The following is a 14,011-nucleotide window of genomic DNA, read 5'->3' on the forward strand; positions in this document are numbered from 1 at the left end:
AGGGTAGGAGAGTATGAATTCTGTTGCTAGTGTAGTCCACTCCATGAAGCTGTACGTACCTGCTAGGGTTCTAAGTATTTGACTTACTATAGGTCGAAGGGCAAAGTGATGGATGAAATCCATAGCTGGATTAATGGCATGGGCTGTATTTCAGAGGATGGTTGTCACAAATGAGAAACAAATGGCATAGCTATCCACCTGAACAAGTGAGCAAATGTTCTGGGTTGCTTTCTTCTCAGAGTACCATTAGCAATCTTGACAGTCCCCTCAGCAGTTTTTAAGGTGCATAGAAATGGCTTTTCCATTCACCTGCCTCTTCCTTCGGGAACCCACTCCTGATTTCCTGTACATAAGAGACCTTCCCTTACATTTAACATCCAAAGCTTGCTTTTAAAAAAAATTATTATTATAATTTTTTACTTTTTAAAAAATTTTTTACTTTTATTATAGCTCATTCATGCTCTGCTTTGTAGAATCGCGTGGGTTTTGGTTCAACCTCCTTTGCTAGAGTATAATCTCTTTGAAGGCAGATACTGTGTAATTTCATCCTTTTTTCTCCTTGTATTGTGCCTGAAACGTACATAGATGCTCAATGCATTTGTAGACATAAATTGAACAAGGCTTCTCACTTGAGCGCTATTGATAAAAAAATGAGAAATAGAGCTAAATTATATTCAACTATTAAATTAGCGCTTAATTCAATTATATGGTAAAGGATGTGTGTGTGGGGAAATGGCTCATTCAAAATGGTGAATATGTCCTTTCTTTCCTTCTTTTCTTTCTTTCTTTCCTTGAGAGAGAGAGAAAAAGCATGCATGTGAGCAGGGGGAAGGGCAGAGGAAGAGAAACTCAAGCTGACTGCACTGAGCGTGGTGTCCCACCTGGGGCTTGATCCCATGACTCTGAGACCACGACCCCAACCAAATCAGAAGTTCAATGCCTGGGCAGCCCGGGGGGCTCAGAGGTTTAGCACCGCCTTCAGCCCAGAGTGTGATCCTGGAGACCCGGGATCGAGTCCCACATCGGGCTCCCTGCATGGAGACTGCTTCTCCCTCTGCCTGTGTCTCTGCCTCTCTCTCTCTCTCTCTCTCTCTCTCATGAATAAATAAATAAAATCTTAAAAAAAAATTTCAACGCCTAACTGAGGAAGCCACCCAGGCACCCCAGATGTGTTCTTTTAGATGTCTCCTATTAATTTACATAGCTTTGCTTTTCTATGAAATCACAATGCCTTTAGCAATTTAATGGAACTGCACTGTCAGGATCAGCCCATTCAGCTTCTTGGTTCACTCCTGTGCCACTGTATGCCACATACCTTTATGGAGCCCTTGCTGTTCAAATGACTCCCCTGTCAATTGCCACTTAGTGTAGGGAACTGATTACATTACCCCTAAGGGATGCAGTCAGGATGCCCTCTCAGTATTATGTTTATTCATTTAATTTCTGAGATAGGGAGGTTATGATTTTAAACACCATTTCTTATAGGTCCTGATGGGTTAAACAGTAATCCTAAATGTGGTAAAAAAAAAAAATTAATTTAGTGGATAATGACCAGATTCAAAAGTTTGGCCCTCATCTTATCTAGAAAACAAATAATCTGTGCTGTGAGAAATCCATAAGCAAGAACGGAAAGCTCACTGTGCAACAGAGCCGTGGACATTTTATTTTTAGCCTTAGATTTATGTTAGGAAGTAGTCCATTTTGTTACTGTTAAGGTAAGAGCAATGTCCAGAATTCATTGAGTTTTGTTAATTTAATGAGCATTACTGAACAATTACAAGTGGTTATTCCTAGTATTAAGTTAGTGCTTCTAAACGCCAGGCACCTCTTAGGGACTTTTAAACTTGTAACTCACCATAACCTCACATGGCAGGCTCTATTACCATCTCCATCTCCTTGATGAGGAAACTGAGGACTACAGAGTTTAACAATCTGCCCACATGACACAAGTATTGGGTGGGTAAACTGGTATTAAATTAGGTTACATTAAAAGCTCAGGAGAGTTCATTTTTGCCAAATTCCAAGTTCTTTGAAGGTGCCTTACCTGGAGTGTTTAGCGTAGTCATCTCAATATCCCCTCAGTATCCATATTGTGCTTTGAAATATAGTGTTTCGACAACACTGTGAGGTGGTAAAGAACCCCAGGTAAACTGCCTGGGTGAGAATCTTAGTGTGCCCACCCAGAATTAAAATTCGTACATCCTCTTCACTCTATTCCCTGTTTAATTAATTTTTCTATAGTGCTTATCATTACTTGAAACTACATATATTAATGTATATGTTCTTTTTGTCTTCACTCCCCACTTCTAGGATGTAAGCCGCAAGAGGACGGTGACCTTGTAGGTTTTGTTTCTTAACATCAAATCCTCAACACCTGGAAGAAGAGTAGCTGGCGTGCAGCAGGTATTTCATAATATATCTATTGAATGAATTAAAGGAGATTCCCTTGGCTTATTGTATATGTTTGGAATAGTAATTTATAATGGGATGAGGGAACCTCACTTTTTTCTTGGTTCACCTTCAATTAAAAAAAATTTTTAGTAAACATAAATATAGAACATATGATATGCCAGGCTCCATTTTAAGTACTTTACAAATACTGACTCATTGAAGTCTCACAACACCCCTATGAAGTAGGTAAAATCAAACCCAGGGAGTCTGGCCATGTTCCCAACCATGACACCATGCTGCTTCCTGGTTGATTCTTCTAAAAATGTCAACTCCATGGAGCTTAATGCTCTAAAGCTGTATCTTCATTCTCTCCTAGAAAGTGCCCTTCTCTCTTGCCCATCTTTCCATCCTTTATATCCAGATTAAAGAAGAAAAATAAATATTAATTCAGTTATTTTATTTTATTTTATTCTATTATACTTTTCCTTCTATGAAACAGCAAGGACTACTGTTAGTAAAGCTTTTCTAAAGCCACCTTCAAGGGTAAACAAGTGGTTTGACTCCCAGTGGCCACTGGACAACTGACATGATCAGTGTCTGCCTTTCTTCTTTTCTCTGTTTCCTTCCTACTTTTCTAGAGCTTTTGGATCTCTGGCACAATCCTTCCCTTCTAGCCTTGAAAAGAGAGTTTAGTGATGTATGGAGGTTACAGAAAGCCTGAAACTTAAAAAAAAGGCCTGCTGATGTTACAAAACATTCTTTTTCTTATGTTTAATCATTTGGCACTTTCCTGTTCTTTTAGAGTTTCTCTCCCAAATACACAAGGATCCTCAGAGTCCTGGGTCTCTGATATAGCACAGAATTCACCTGGGAGGCAATTGTCATGAGCCCGGACACTTGGGATTTAGTTTCACTTCTGTTGCTAAGAAACAATCTGCCTCAGGGCAAGTCATTTAATATGACCTCGACTTGGTTTCCTCACATGTGAAAGACTCAGGAGAGATATTGAGCTGGCTGTTTTAAGGTCTTTTGAAGCTCTCAATTGTGATCTTCTTGGAAGAATTATGTAAAGAAGGGAAAGTACCCAAATATCAAAGTTCCTCTACTGTTCCTACTGATTGTGGTATTACTTCAAGCGAGCCATTGTTCTTTATTAAATGGGGGTGAACTCCTCAAAACTGAAGGATGACAGCTGCTGGAGATGGCAATAGATCAAAACCTATTTACTTGCAGAATTCCTCCCCTATTTCTCTATAAATATCGGGGAGGGGGGATTATAGCTAAAAATGATATTTCAGCTCTCTGGTCTATATAATAAACTATTCCAAGTTAAATTCATTTAAAAGAAAACATTAAAAGGCCTTTCCCCTTTAGCTTAGAGAGAATGCAGCAGTCATCTTGGTTTCTGAAAATGCAGAAAAATCTTGAAAGAGAGCATTGGTAAGTATGTTGGAACCCCATTCCTCTCACACTCAGTGGTTCTTTGGATATCTATGCTGCCCAAACAGCTCTAGCTATTTTGTATTCTGTATGTCCTGGGCTTTGTGATTTCAGAGGGTGCAGGGAACTTTATAAACACCAGCCATTCCTTTTCCCAATGTACTCCTAAACAACAGACTAGTTATTGGTCTCCATGAGTAAAGAGAAAGCATGAGGTATGGGCAAGAGGTCACTCTAGAAGAATGCAGGCTATCAGGGTTGCTAGGCTAAGAAATAATAGAAAAGATCTGAATGACTTGCTGTCACTTTAAGATTTATATACTAGAAATTACCTAAGTTTTTTACTTTAAGGTCAGTCTGTCTTTTTTCCCAATTCTCCAATGGCATCAACACTTCTCCTGAGAAATACGTAAGCTTTTACATTGACCTAACTTATCCAAGTGAGCATCTCTGCTTGTCGCAGAATCATAAGATATTTGCAGAACTGAATGGAACATGAAAGGACTCTCAGAACACCACAGTTTGTCTCATGCAGAGTCAGACCTAAAGGAAATAGAATACCCTATGCTTTCAGTTGGACGGTGGGTCCAACTGTGAATTAGCTTTATGTTAGGGCCCCTAATGCTAATGGCGCATGTATGTGTGTGGGATTTTGTTTAAGGGTACATCTTTAACCGGATGTTCATAGGGTTGTAGGTCACCTTTGGGTGGCACAAAATTTAAGATACCAGTTGGGAAAAACAAAGAAATACAAGTAAAAGAATGAGGGTAGATGGAGAATGAGTGATGGCATGGGAGAATGAAAAGTTACCCTGTCAAAAGTACCTTGAGAGCTTCTGAGCCTGCAGCCTACATTTTGTCATTGCCCTTCTGAAAAATAGCAGAAGAAACAGGAATGAGCTTCAATCATTTTTCTAAGTGACAGGGAAATAAAACTGAACCTTCTTTTCTAGACTTTTAAAGAAATTACATTCGTTAACACTTTCCCCCTAAAGCTTATACACATATTCATCAACCTCAAGACTAGAACTAATATACTTTTGAATTTTAAGGAACTCGAAAGAACTAATGTCTTTAAGGGCGTAGTTTTGGATAAGAAGCCAAACTGAGATAATGTCACATCCATAGTACTCTTTTTGAGCTCTGAAATAAATCTGTGATCCTATTGTAACAGCTATAACTTACTCTGGTACTTAGTGATTTGTTTTATTAAAAGAGTATTTGGAAACAAAAGTAGTATTTTTTTTGAAGGACAGGGTTTGTGTTCTCCAGTTTGCCACCATTTCTGCCACTCCATAATGTCTTGTTTTTAAAAGTGTTTGAGTTCTCAATCCTTGCCAGTTTCTCTCTACATCCCTGCTCACAAGCTTTTTTGGTCAACTGTTGCTTTTTTCTATTTGTTCTGATCAGGCTTAAGGTTACATGGCCCCTTTTACTTCTAGCTTTGGTTGTTTTTATTTTCAAAAAAAATTTAAAAGATGTATTTATTTATTTAAGGGAGGGGTTGCTACAGAGGGAGAGGAAGAGAGAGAATCCCAAGCAGACTCCACTGAGTGTGGGGCTTGATCTCATGACCCTGAGATCATGATCTGAGCTGAAATCAAGAGTTGGACAGTTAGCTGACCGGGGCCCCTGGCGCCCCAGCTTTTGTTGTTTTTAAAAATATGTTTGCTAAGATCCTTAATGTCTTATCCTATAGACTTTGACCAATTCACTTTCCTAATATAGATGGAAATATGCTCCCTTTAGTTGTGAGGCACCAATGAAGAATGAACATGTTTTAAAAATGTATAATGTTTTATGGGATTGCTGATTTGTGTGCATCACTTATCAGTGGTGTTTAGATCGTGAAGTCTTTATGTGTAATTGACACATCTCCAGTGTCTCGAATTTGTGTATTGTGTCATATCATGCTATTTCACACCTAACTCTACAGACCAGAGACATGTGCCTCTTTTTTGAGTGGTGACTGCAAATGTGGCTTCTAAATCACCTAATGGTGCATAACATAGTCCCACGAGGATGGCCCATGGAAATCAAAGAAGCCTTTTTTGTTGTTACTGCTGATAGGTTACTCCACTTTAATCACAAATGTAGACATGGTAACTAGACTGTAAAGTGGACCATTATAAATGTATTTGTAGTGAGCAGAATTCTGAGCTGGTCCCCCAGTGATTCCACCTCTAGGTCTTTACTGTATCTGTAAAAACCTCCTCTTGGGGATCCCTGGGTGGCGCAGCGGTTTGGCGCCTGCCTTTGGCCCAGGGCGCGATCCTGGAGACCCAGGATCGAATCCCACATCGGGCTCCCGGTGCATGGAGCCTGCTTCTCCCTCTGCCTATGTCTCTGCCTCTCTTTCTCTCTGTGACTATCATAAATAAATAAAAAAAATTAAAAAAAAATTAAAAAAAAAAAAAAACCTCCTCTTGTATGTGAACTTGATCTAGTGACTTGATTCTCATGAAGAGAATATGGCAAAAGGATGGTATGTTACCAAAGACTCTGACTTCCATTCCCCTAGCCCTTTCTTGACTTCTCACTTGCTGTGCTTTTGAAGCCAGATGCCTGTTGTGAGATACTATTTGGGGAGACCCACATGACAAGGAATTAAAGAAAGCCTTCAGCCAACAGCTGTGAAGCACTGAGGCCTCAGTCCAAAAACCCCTGAGGAACAGAAATCTGCCTACAACCGTGTGAGTGAGCTAGGCAGTGGGTCCTTCCCACTTGGGTCTTGAGTGACTATACCCTGTGAGAGACCCAGAACCAAGGACCCAGCTAAGCTGCTCCTGGATTCTCAGCCCACAGAAACTCTGAGATAATAGGTGCTGTTTTTATATGACACTAAGGTTTGGGGTAATTTATTATATAGTAATACATAACTAACATAGAATCTTGTTTTTCTATTGGAATAACAGATAACTCTGTTTTTTGTTTTTGTTCCTAACCAAAATCTCAAACTGAGAATGGGAAAGGGGGTAATTTAATCCAACCAGAGTTGTTCAGAGTTATTCAGTGAAAAATAATTGAAAGTATGTAGCCCAACAAATCCTGATTAAATTGAACTGAAGTTAGAAATAATGAGCAGCTGAAATGTAAATGTTCATTACGCAGTAAAGTAGAAGTAGGCTAGCAATGATGAGCAAAACTGTGAATGCCAGAAACTGCATTCTGATGCAAGAGTCCTGTGATAAACAATGTTTCCTAGACATCAAATATAGTTGAGTTTTTAGGAACTCTAACATTTAACTGAGGAAATTGAGCAGGAAAGGAGAGCATCCAAGAGGTAAGAAGATAACCAGGTAATGAGGAAGCCAGAAGAAGACAATATTGACATCTGACATGAGTATAGGAACCTACTGAAGCTGAAGTGGGGTAAGGTGGAAAGGGGCATATGGACTTTCTTCCCTACTGGTTACTGGTTACTTAGTTACACTGCTTGTAACTAAGCAGTGCTAAGGTAGCAGAGGAACTAATTAGACCCAAGTAGGTCGGAGGATCAGTGGGAGCAAAGTAAAGGGGATAGCAAATATAAACCACTACTCAATAAATTCAAAGACAAAAAGCATAAAAATATTAGGAAAGGAAATATTGAAAAAGAAGTGAGCATGTGACCAAAAAAAAGCTAGTAGTGTGTCGAAATACATTTTCAATTCAGGAGGAGAGAGATTAAGAGAGCAGATGCAACAGGGGGTTTGACACAAGTCTTACAACGTTTTAAAATGAAAATGCTTTGAATTATGACTTCCAAATGCCATATTGTCAAAGGACAAAAGACATAATGCCTTTTTAAAGAGGATTATCCCAATACTTGGTCATATGGAATTCTCACCTGGAAAAAGGTAAATTACGTGTTGCACACAAGTAATAAGATTATTTCCCCAAGTCTAGGGGACAGAAAAAGTCCAATATGTTTGCAGTTTCTACCAGAGTAAGAAATAAGCCACCTTCTCACAAAGCGTTTGGTATGTTTCCTATCTTAAAAAGAGAAATGGGTGAAATTTGATCTTCAAAAGTTCTGGGAAACTTTTAGACCTCAGAAAAGACTGAACTGGGGTTAGTGAGGAAAGTGGATACTGGGTGAAAATGGGTATGGGTAATTTGAGCTTTGGTACTAAAGGTTGAGCATTACAAAAGACAGAGGGAAATAATGAGTGGAAGAGAGGAATTAAAGTGCTTACTGTTCAAACTATGACTATGCTTAGAACACATAGAATGTATTCCAGTGTCTGACACATCAAATTTATTTGAGAACATGCAGACCTTTGCATTGGTGAATATTTCGATATTAAAAAAGGGCATATTACAGGAAACCTATTCTTACCAAGGGAATAAACTTTCGTCTTTGAAACTTGAAACAACAAATACAAATAAAGCAAGAAAAACATGCTTTGAAGTGTGCTAACAGATCAAGATTGCATTTAGCAAACCACCTTTTCTCTGTTTAAGAACAATCTCAAGGATTCCAAAACACAATATGCTAATTAAAGGATTTCAGGTAGCAATCATGGGATATTTTCCATGACAGATGAAGAACACAGATATTTGGAAGACTAAAATTGCATAAACACAATAAAGAGACACTGTGTCCCTTTTGCAGCAGTGCAAAGTTAGAGTGAATGCAAATGAATGTGCTGGCAGTAAAATTACACTATTAACCATCTGAAGATTGGGCTCATTACCTAAGAAGGCAAAGCATCAATTTGTAGCATTATAACATTCTGTTTGTGCTGCTGAACACGTGTTTGGATGTTTTTATATATTCTCTACTCATTTGGGTGCATAGTAAGCACTTTCACATCAGCCTCTTGATAAAAGCTTAATTTTGTATTGTTTCTGTTATATTGTTTTCTTTAATGGGAATGATATTCTGTCTTAAAAATAAACACTCTGTTTATTCTCCAAATAACTCTGAGTTCAGGTTCTTCTATTTCTCATTATCAAATGGCATATGCATGATTACAGATATATCTTAAAACTGAGGCACTCTGATTTGGAAAAAGGTATATTTGAATCACGTGAGGAAAATACTCATTTCAGTCACTCATTCTTTCATTCTTTTAATGTGCATGTATTGAGCTAAGCACATTGGGAAGTTCAAGGATGGATGTGATACTGCCTCTGCCTTTAGGATGTTTCTAAGGCAGAAGTGGTAAGAGTATTATTAGTACCTTCAGAACAAGTAGCACTATCAAATCTCAGAGGAGACAGCAGTGGATTACTGCCTTCTACAAACATTTTTGGCTACCTGTAATGTGACTGGCCCTGCTCTGGGGGCTGCGTATATTGAAGGGAAGAAGACACTCAAGGTCCTTGAGCATATGGACCCTGCATCTTGGGGCAGATGGAAAATAAAAAAACAAACAAACACATAAATGATGTAACTTCAGGTAGCCCTAAGTGCCATAGAGAAACTAAAGTGGAGTGACATGAAGGACAGTGGGGATATGTGAGGATTGTGACTTTGAGGTCATGAAGGTTTTGGTGAGGAGATAGCAGCTGAGTAGAGATTTGATGATGTTTGGTGGGGAGAGGTGTATGAATATCTGAATACAAGGTTTTCCAGGCAGAGAGACCAGTGTGGGAAGGCCTTGAAGCAAAAATGAGCTTGGTATATTCTGGAACAGAAAGAAACCATATAACTAGAGTTTAGGAAAATGGGAGAGTGAGAGATGAGGTCTTAGGTGTCAGAAGAGGCCAGATCCTACTGACTTTTGTGGGCTATGATAAAGATTTTATTTTAAGTGAGAAGGGAATCCACTGGAGACTTTAAAAACGGTGTAGCATGATCTGATTTACATCTAAGAAGGCTCATTCTAGATGCTGTGTGGAAATTCAAATGTAGAATAATAAGAAGGTAACTAAGACAGAGATTAGGTATCTATGAATTACCCAAGCCAGAGAGAACCAAGGAGAGATTGACTCCAGTAGTCTAACCTAGAGATGATAGATTAAAACCCATGTGGTAGTCCAGTTAATGGTGGTTGGTTTGGACGAGGGTGAAAACTACCAAGGTGAGAGAAGTGGTTGCCTTTCAGGGAAAGTTTCACAAAAGAAGTGATGTGGAACTATTTGAATGAACTTTAAATGACAGGCAGGCTTGTGACAAGGGTAGTCACTTACTGATTTATGGAGTGCCTATCATGTGCTGCACACTGGGCTGGGTGTTGGGGGTGGAGCAATGGAGAAGTCCTTGCAGAGAATGAAGAGCAAACTTGCTGAGAAGTAATATTCTAAGATACAAAAATAGTGAGATAAATAGTACGCTTATGATAATTACTTCTGGAATTAGTTCTAAGGCCACTTTATTCTTTTCCTTTTACTGTAGAAAATTGCATGATCAAACTCCTTTGTATGCGTGACTCTCCTTGAATTTGCAAAAGTGTTAAGTTTCTATCAGTAGACACTCAGTTCACTGTCAGTTGGCAAATTTCATTACATCATTTTCTTAGAAACAGTGATTACTATTTATCTTTCTCATTCTGAGGAGAAATTACAGCCTCATTAGAAAGGAAAAGAGCAGAGGAGAATATAAAATATATGAGAAGCTCATATACCTAGATGCAAGTAGAACAGTTCATCTGTTTTCAGTCTTGCCCCCTGAATATTTTCCCAGCTGGTTGACCCTACTTCAACTTTCCCTTCTTCTCATTCCTATTGTATACTGCCTCCAAAATGGACTGGCCTAAAGCAGTCCAGTCATGTCTGTTCCCTAGTGCCTACAGAACAAATTCCAAATTCCTTGGCCTGACACAAACTGACCCTACCTACATTTTCTGCTTTATTTCTAACTATACTCTAATTGTTTTAATCACACTGGACTTTTTTTTTCTCTCTTAAAAATTAATTTAAAAACCGTGGTGAAATAACAACACATAAATTTTGCCACCTTACACATTTTTAAGTGTATAATTTAGTGGCAAAAATTGAGGACATTCACACCGTTGTGCAAATCCCATTGCATCTTAAATCACACAGTATCACTATTCCCCTAATACTTTTGGCAATTTATATCTATATGATTTCTGCTAATCTCTGAAATGCTTTCCTTTTCCTTATCAGTTAAGGTCCTACATATCTTGAAGACCAGTGCTCAGGTCCTACCTCTCTTGCTTTAGGCTCCTATGAAATCTTATCTGGAAACAGAAGGTCAACTCTGTTGCTAGGTAACAGTGCTTAGAGTTAAAATGACATGTTGGTTGGCAAATTGCATCTAGATTGGGAGGATTTATACAAGAACTATAAATACCAGATGGGGATGTGATACTTTGGTCTTCCTTGAGTCATTAGACAGATTCCTTGCCCCTGGAGGCTAAGTCTATGGAGTTGTACAAGAGATACTGCCTCTCACAGGGCATCGGGCTTCTAATTCAGGAACATTCCCACACTCACCCAATACTGATCTTGTCTTCTTGTATCTCAGCTGTCACCTGAGGGGTCTGGCCTGATGTTTGTACCAATATAGGGACTCCCACTAAAGAGAAATCCTGAAGGTGCCCTGCTGGTCAGTGGTGTTTCTTGTATGACATCCTTCTTGTAACTAAAGCCAAGTTTGGCCCATAGTAGTCTTGTAAGTCTGAATGTTTCATTGAACCTAAGAAGAACTGCTTTTGGGAGTTGCATCAATAGGTAGAAATGTTGTCCTAAGTACTAATAGCCCTTTCACACCTGGACTGAAAATTGCTGTATATAGGACTAGGCTAAGAAAGCATTGCTTACCTTTGGAAGGAGCTGGATTGCCTGCAGAATTCTTTGTCTATGCCCAGAATTAAGGATTCCAATTTCCAACAAATCCTGATCTTCCATAACATTGCTTCCCTGAAACAAACCCAGAAATATTACCAGTTAAATCAGGCATTTTTATTACAGGTAAATAATGATTTATCCGATGCGGAGAAAAATAACCAACAAGTGAGTTGATTTTTAAAAACGAAAACAGAGTCATTCTCCTGTGAGGGTGAGAGCAAGTAGGAGGTGACTGAGCTGAAGGTCCTGGGAAAGCTTCCTTCACCTCAGAAATGCTCTCATGGTTCACTATTTATCTGCGTTGGGAATTCAAATTCTGTTCCCATAAAAATGTAAATGCTTCTAACAAGTGTTGCCATTTAGGGTCAACAGTGATCTACCTATATGTTGACATGTATGAATACATTTTTTCTTCCCCTAAAAACAGATTTTGAGAAGAGGACTGATTAAAAAATTGAAATATACTAAACTGGCTAAAAGTGGGAATTAATAATTAAACTTGAAACACTGAATGCCAGACATCTGATCAAGATATGGGTATACAACAATGAATAATTTCCAGGTCCCTGCCCACCACTGTCTGTATTCTTTTCAGTCCAGGGATGGAAACAGATTTTCAAAGGCAGTTAGAGTGCTATGAATGTGCTATGATGGTGACACATGCTTGGGAACCCCGAGGGGATGTGTTTTCAGTGGAGATGATGTCTGATCAGATACCTGAAGCATGATTAGGACTTAGCACTCAAAAGAGGAAAGGCACAAGGGAAATTACGTACAGTATCCTGTAGGTGAGAAAGAACATAGTACATTAGGAAGCACTGGGTTCTTGGATGAATTGGAGAGAAGAACAAAAGGTAAGGCTGTCAAGGTAAGCCAAAGTCAGGCTATGCACACATTGTACACCCGCTGGAGGAATTCAGACTTCATCCTGACCACAACAGGAAGCCACGGACAGATTTTAAGAACTGGAGTTACATATGATATTCAAATTTAGAAAGATCGATTTAGTTTAGTTTTAGTTCAGTTTAGGGGCTGGGCCTCACAGTTTCCTTACCTATAAAATGACAAAGTTAAGCCACATGATCTCCAAGGACCAGTCTAGTTCTGAAATTCTCTGATTTCAATGATTTTTGTTTTAGGCCTCTGATTAATTTCTAATATGGAAATTTATAGATTGCTTAGTTTGTCCCTGAATTTTAGTCTTTTGTAGTTTGTAAGCTAGTTTTCATTTAAACTGAGGGGTCTATAGAGAAGTTCAGAATTCGGATCACTCCTTTTCTGGACAAATCAAACTATCTTATTAATGTGTAACAAAAACACTTATGAGTAGAAATTACAGAAGACTTATTTATGGAGAGAAATGGGTATAGACAGATATTTAAAGCAAGAGAACAGATTGGAAAGGGCAATCCTGGGAGCATGAAGACCATTAGGAGCTACTGCAGTTGTTTGAGACACAATGTGGGCTTAGACTGAGGTAGTGGTGGGAGATAGAAAGATACGGGTGGGCTTGAAACTATCAAGGAGTTTGACTCAGTGAGTGAATACATGGAATTATGGAGAAATGCAGAAAGTACATTAGTTCTGGGCTTGGGCAATGGGGGTGAAGCATAATGCCTTCTCCTGAGATAATAAAGGAGGATGGGCCAGTCTAGTGTGGTACGAAGGGAGACTAGTATCTTTCCCTGTATAGGGGCAGAATAGATGGATGTAAACAATTTAATATCAGACTACATTATAAATGGATAATTGATTATTTCTAGAAAGATTAAAGCCATAAGAATGGTCCCATAGCTAGAGATTTAAAATGGGCCTTCACTGGACAAAAACATGCCACCTACTCAAGATATCATTCCTATGCTTAAGCTACCCTGGCCTTCTCAGAGGAGGGAGAATGATCCAGGTATATAGCAGCATGATAATGAAATGCCTAATGAAAAACAAATAAAGCCAGTCTTGGCAAAATGCCATGGGAAACATTGCCCTCAAGAAATTACTCTGTGCACACAATAGAGCATGGCTAAGAATATAAATGGCTTCATTTTGAGAAAGCGTTATTATTTTCAGCAGTGGACCAGTATGTCATGAGTAGGATTTATGAGACCATTATCTATTTGACTTTTAGTCTTAAAAGGGTTTCCAGAAGGAGTTAAAAGGGTCTTGAGAAATAAAAACAGAAAATAAAAAACAGGAAACAAAACACTTTGTCCATCTATGTGTTAGACCATTACCAGGTTTTCCATGGGCTAAATTAGCAGCCCACAACATCAGCTCACACACATTCTTTGGTGTGTCTGTGTTTGTCTTCTGCTTCAGTAATTATGGAGACCTACTATCTATAGGTAATCCTGAAAATTGTATTTCAGTGTTTGAATACTGAAATGATATGAAGAATTAAATCCTTAAAACCACGGTTCTTCCTCTCCACTGCCAACAT

General features: G+C 38.7%; 1 protein-coding gene across 26 annotated transcripts in view; it reads right to left on the minus strand.

The window, feature by feature from the left end:
• ANKS1B (ankyrin repeat and sterile alpha motif domain containing 1B) overlaps nt 1-14,011 on the minus strand; it is a 1,023,959-nt gene that overhangs the window by 297,350 nt on the left and 712,598 nt on the right. For all 26 annotated transcript variants that reach the window (XR_011994937.1, XR_011994938.1, XR_011994935.1 and 23 more), the window contains exon 16: nt 11,548-11,646. Coding sequence is in view for 14 of the 26 variants with exons in the window: in XM_072724641.1 (XP_072580742.1) it covers nt 11,548-11,646 (99 nt within the window). In the remaining 12 variants the exon portion in view is untranslated. The remainder of the gene's footprint in view (nt 1-11,547; nt 11,647-14,011) is intronic.

The sequence above is a fragment of the Vulpes vulpes genome, chromosome 10, assembly GCF_048418805.1.
Source record: "Vulpes vulpes isolate BD-2025 chromosome 10, VulVul3, whole genome shotgun sequence".
Lineage (NCBI taxonomy): Eukaryota > Metazoa > Chordata > Mammalia > Carnivora > Canidae > Vulpes > Vulpes vulpes.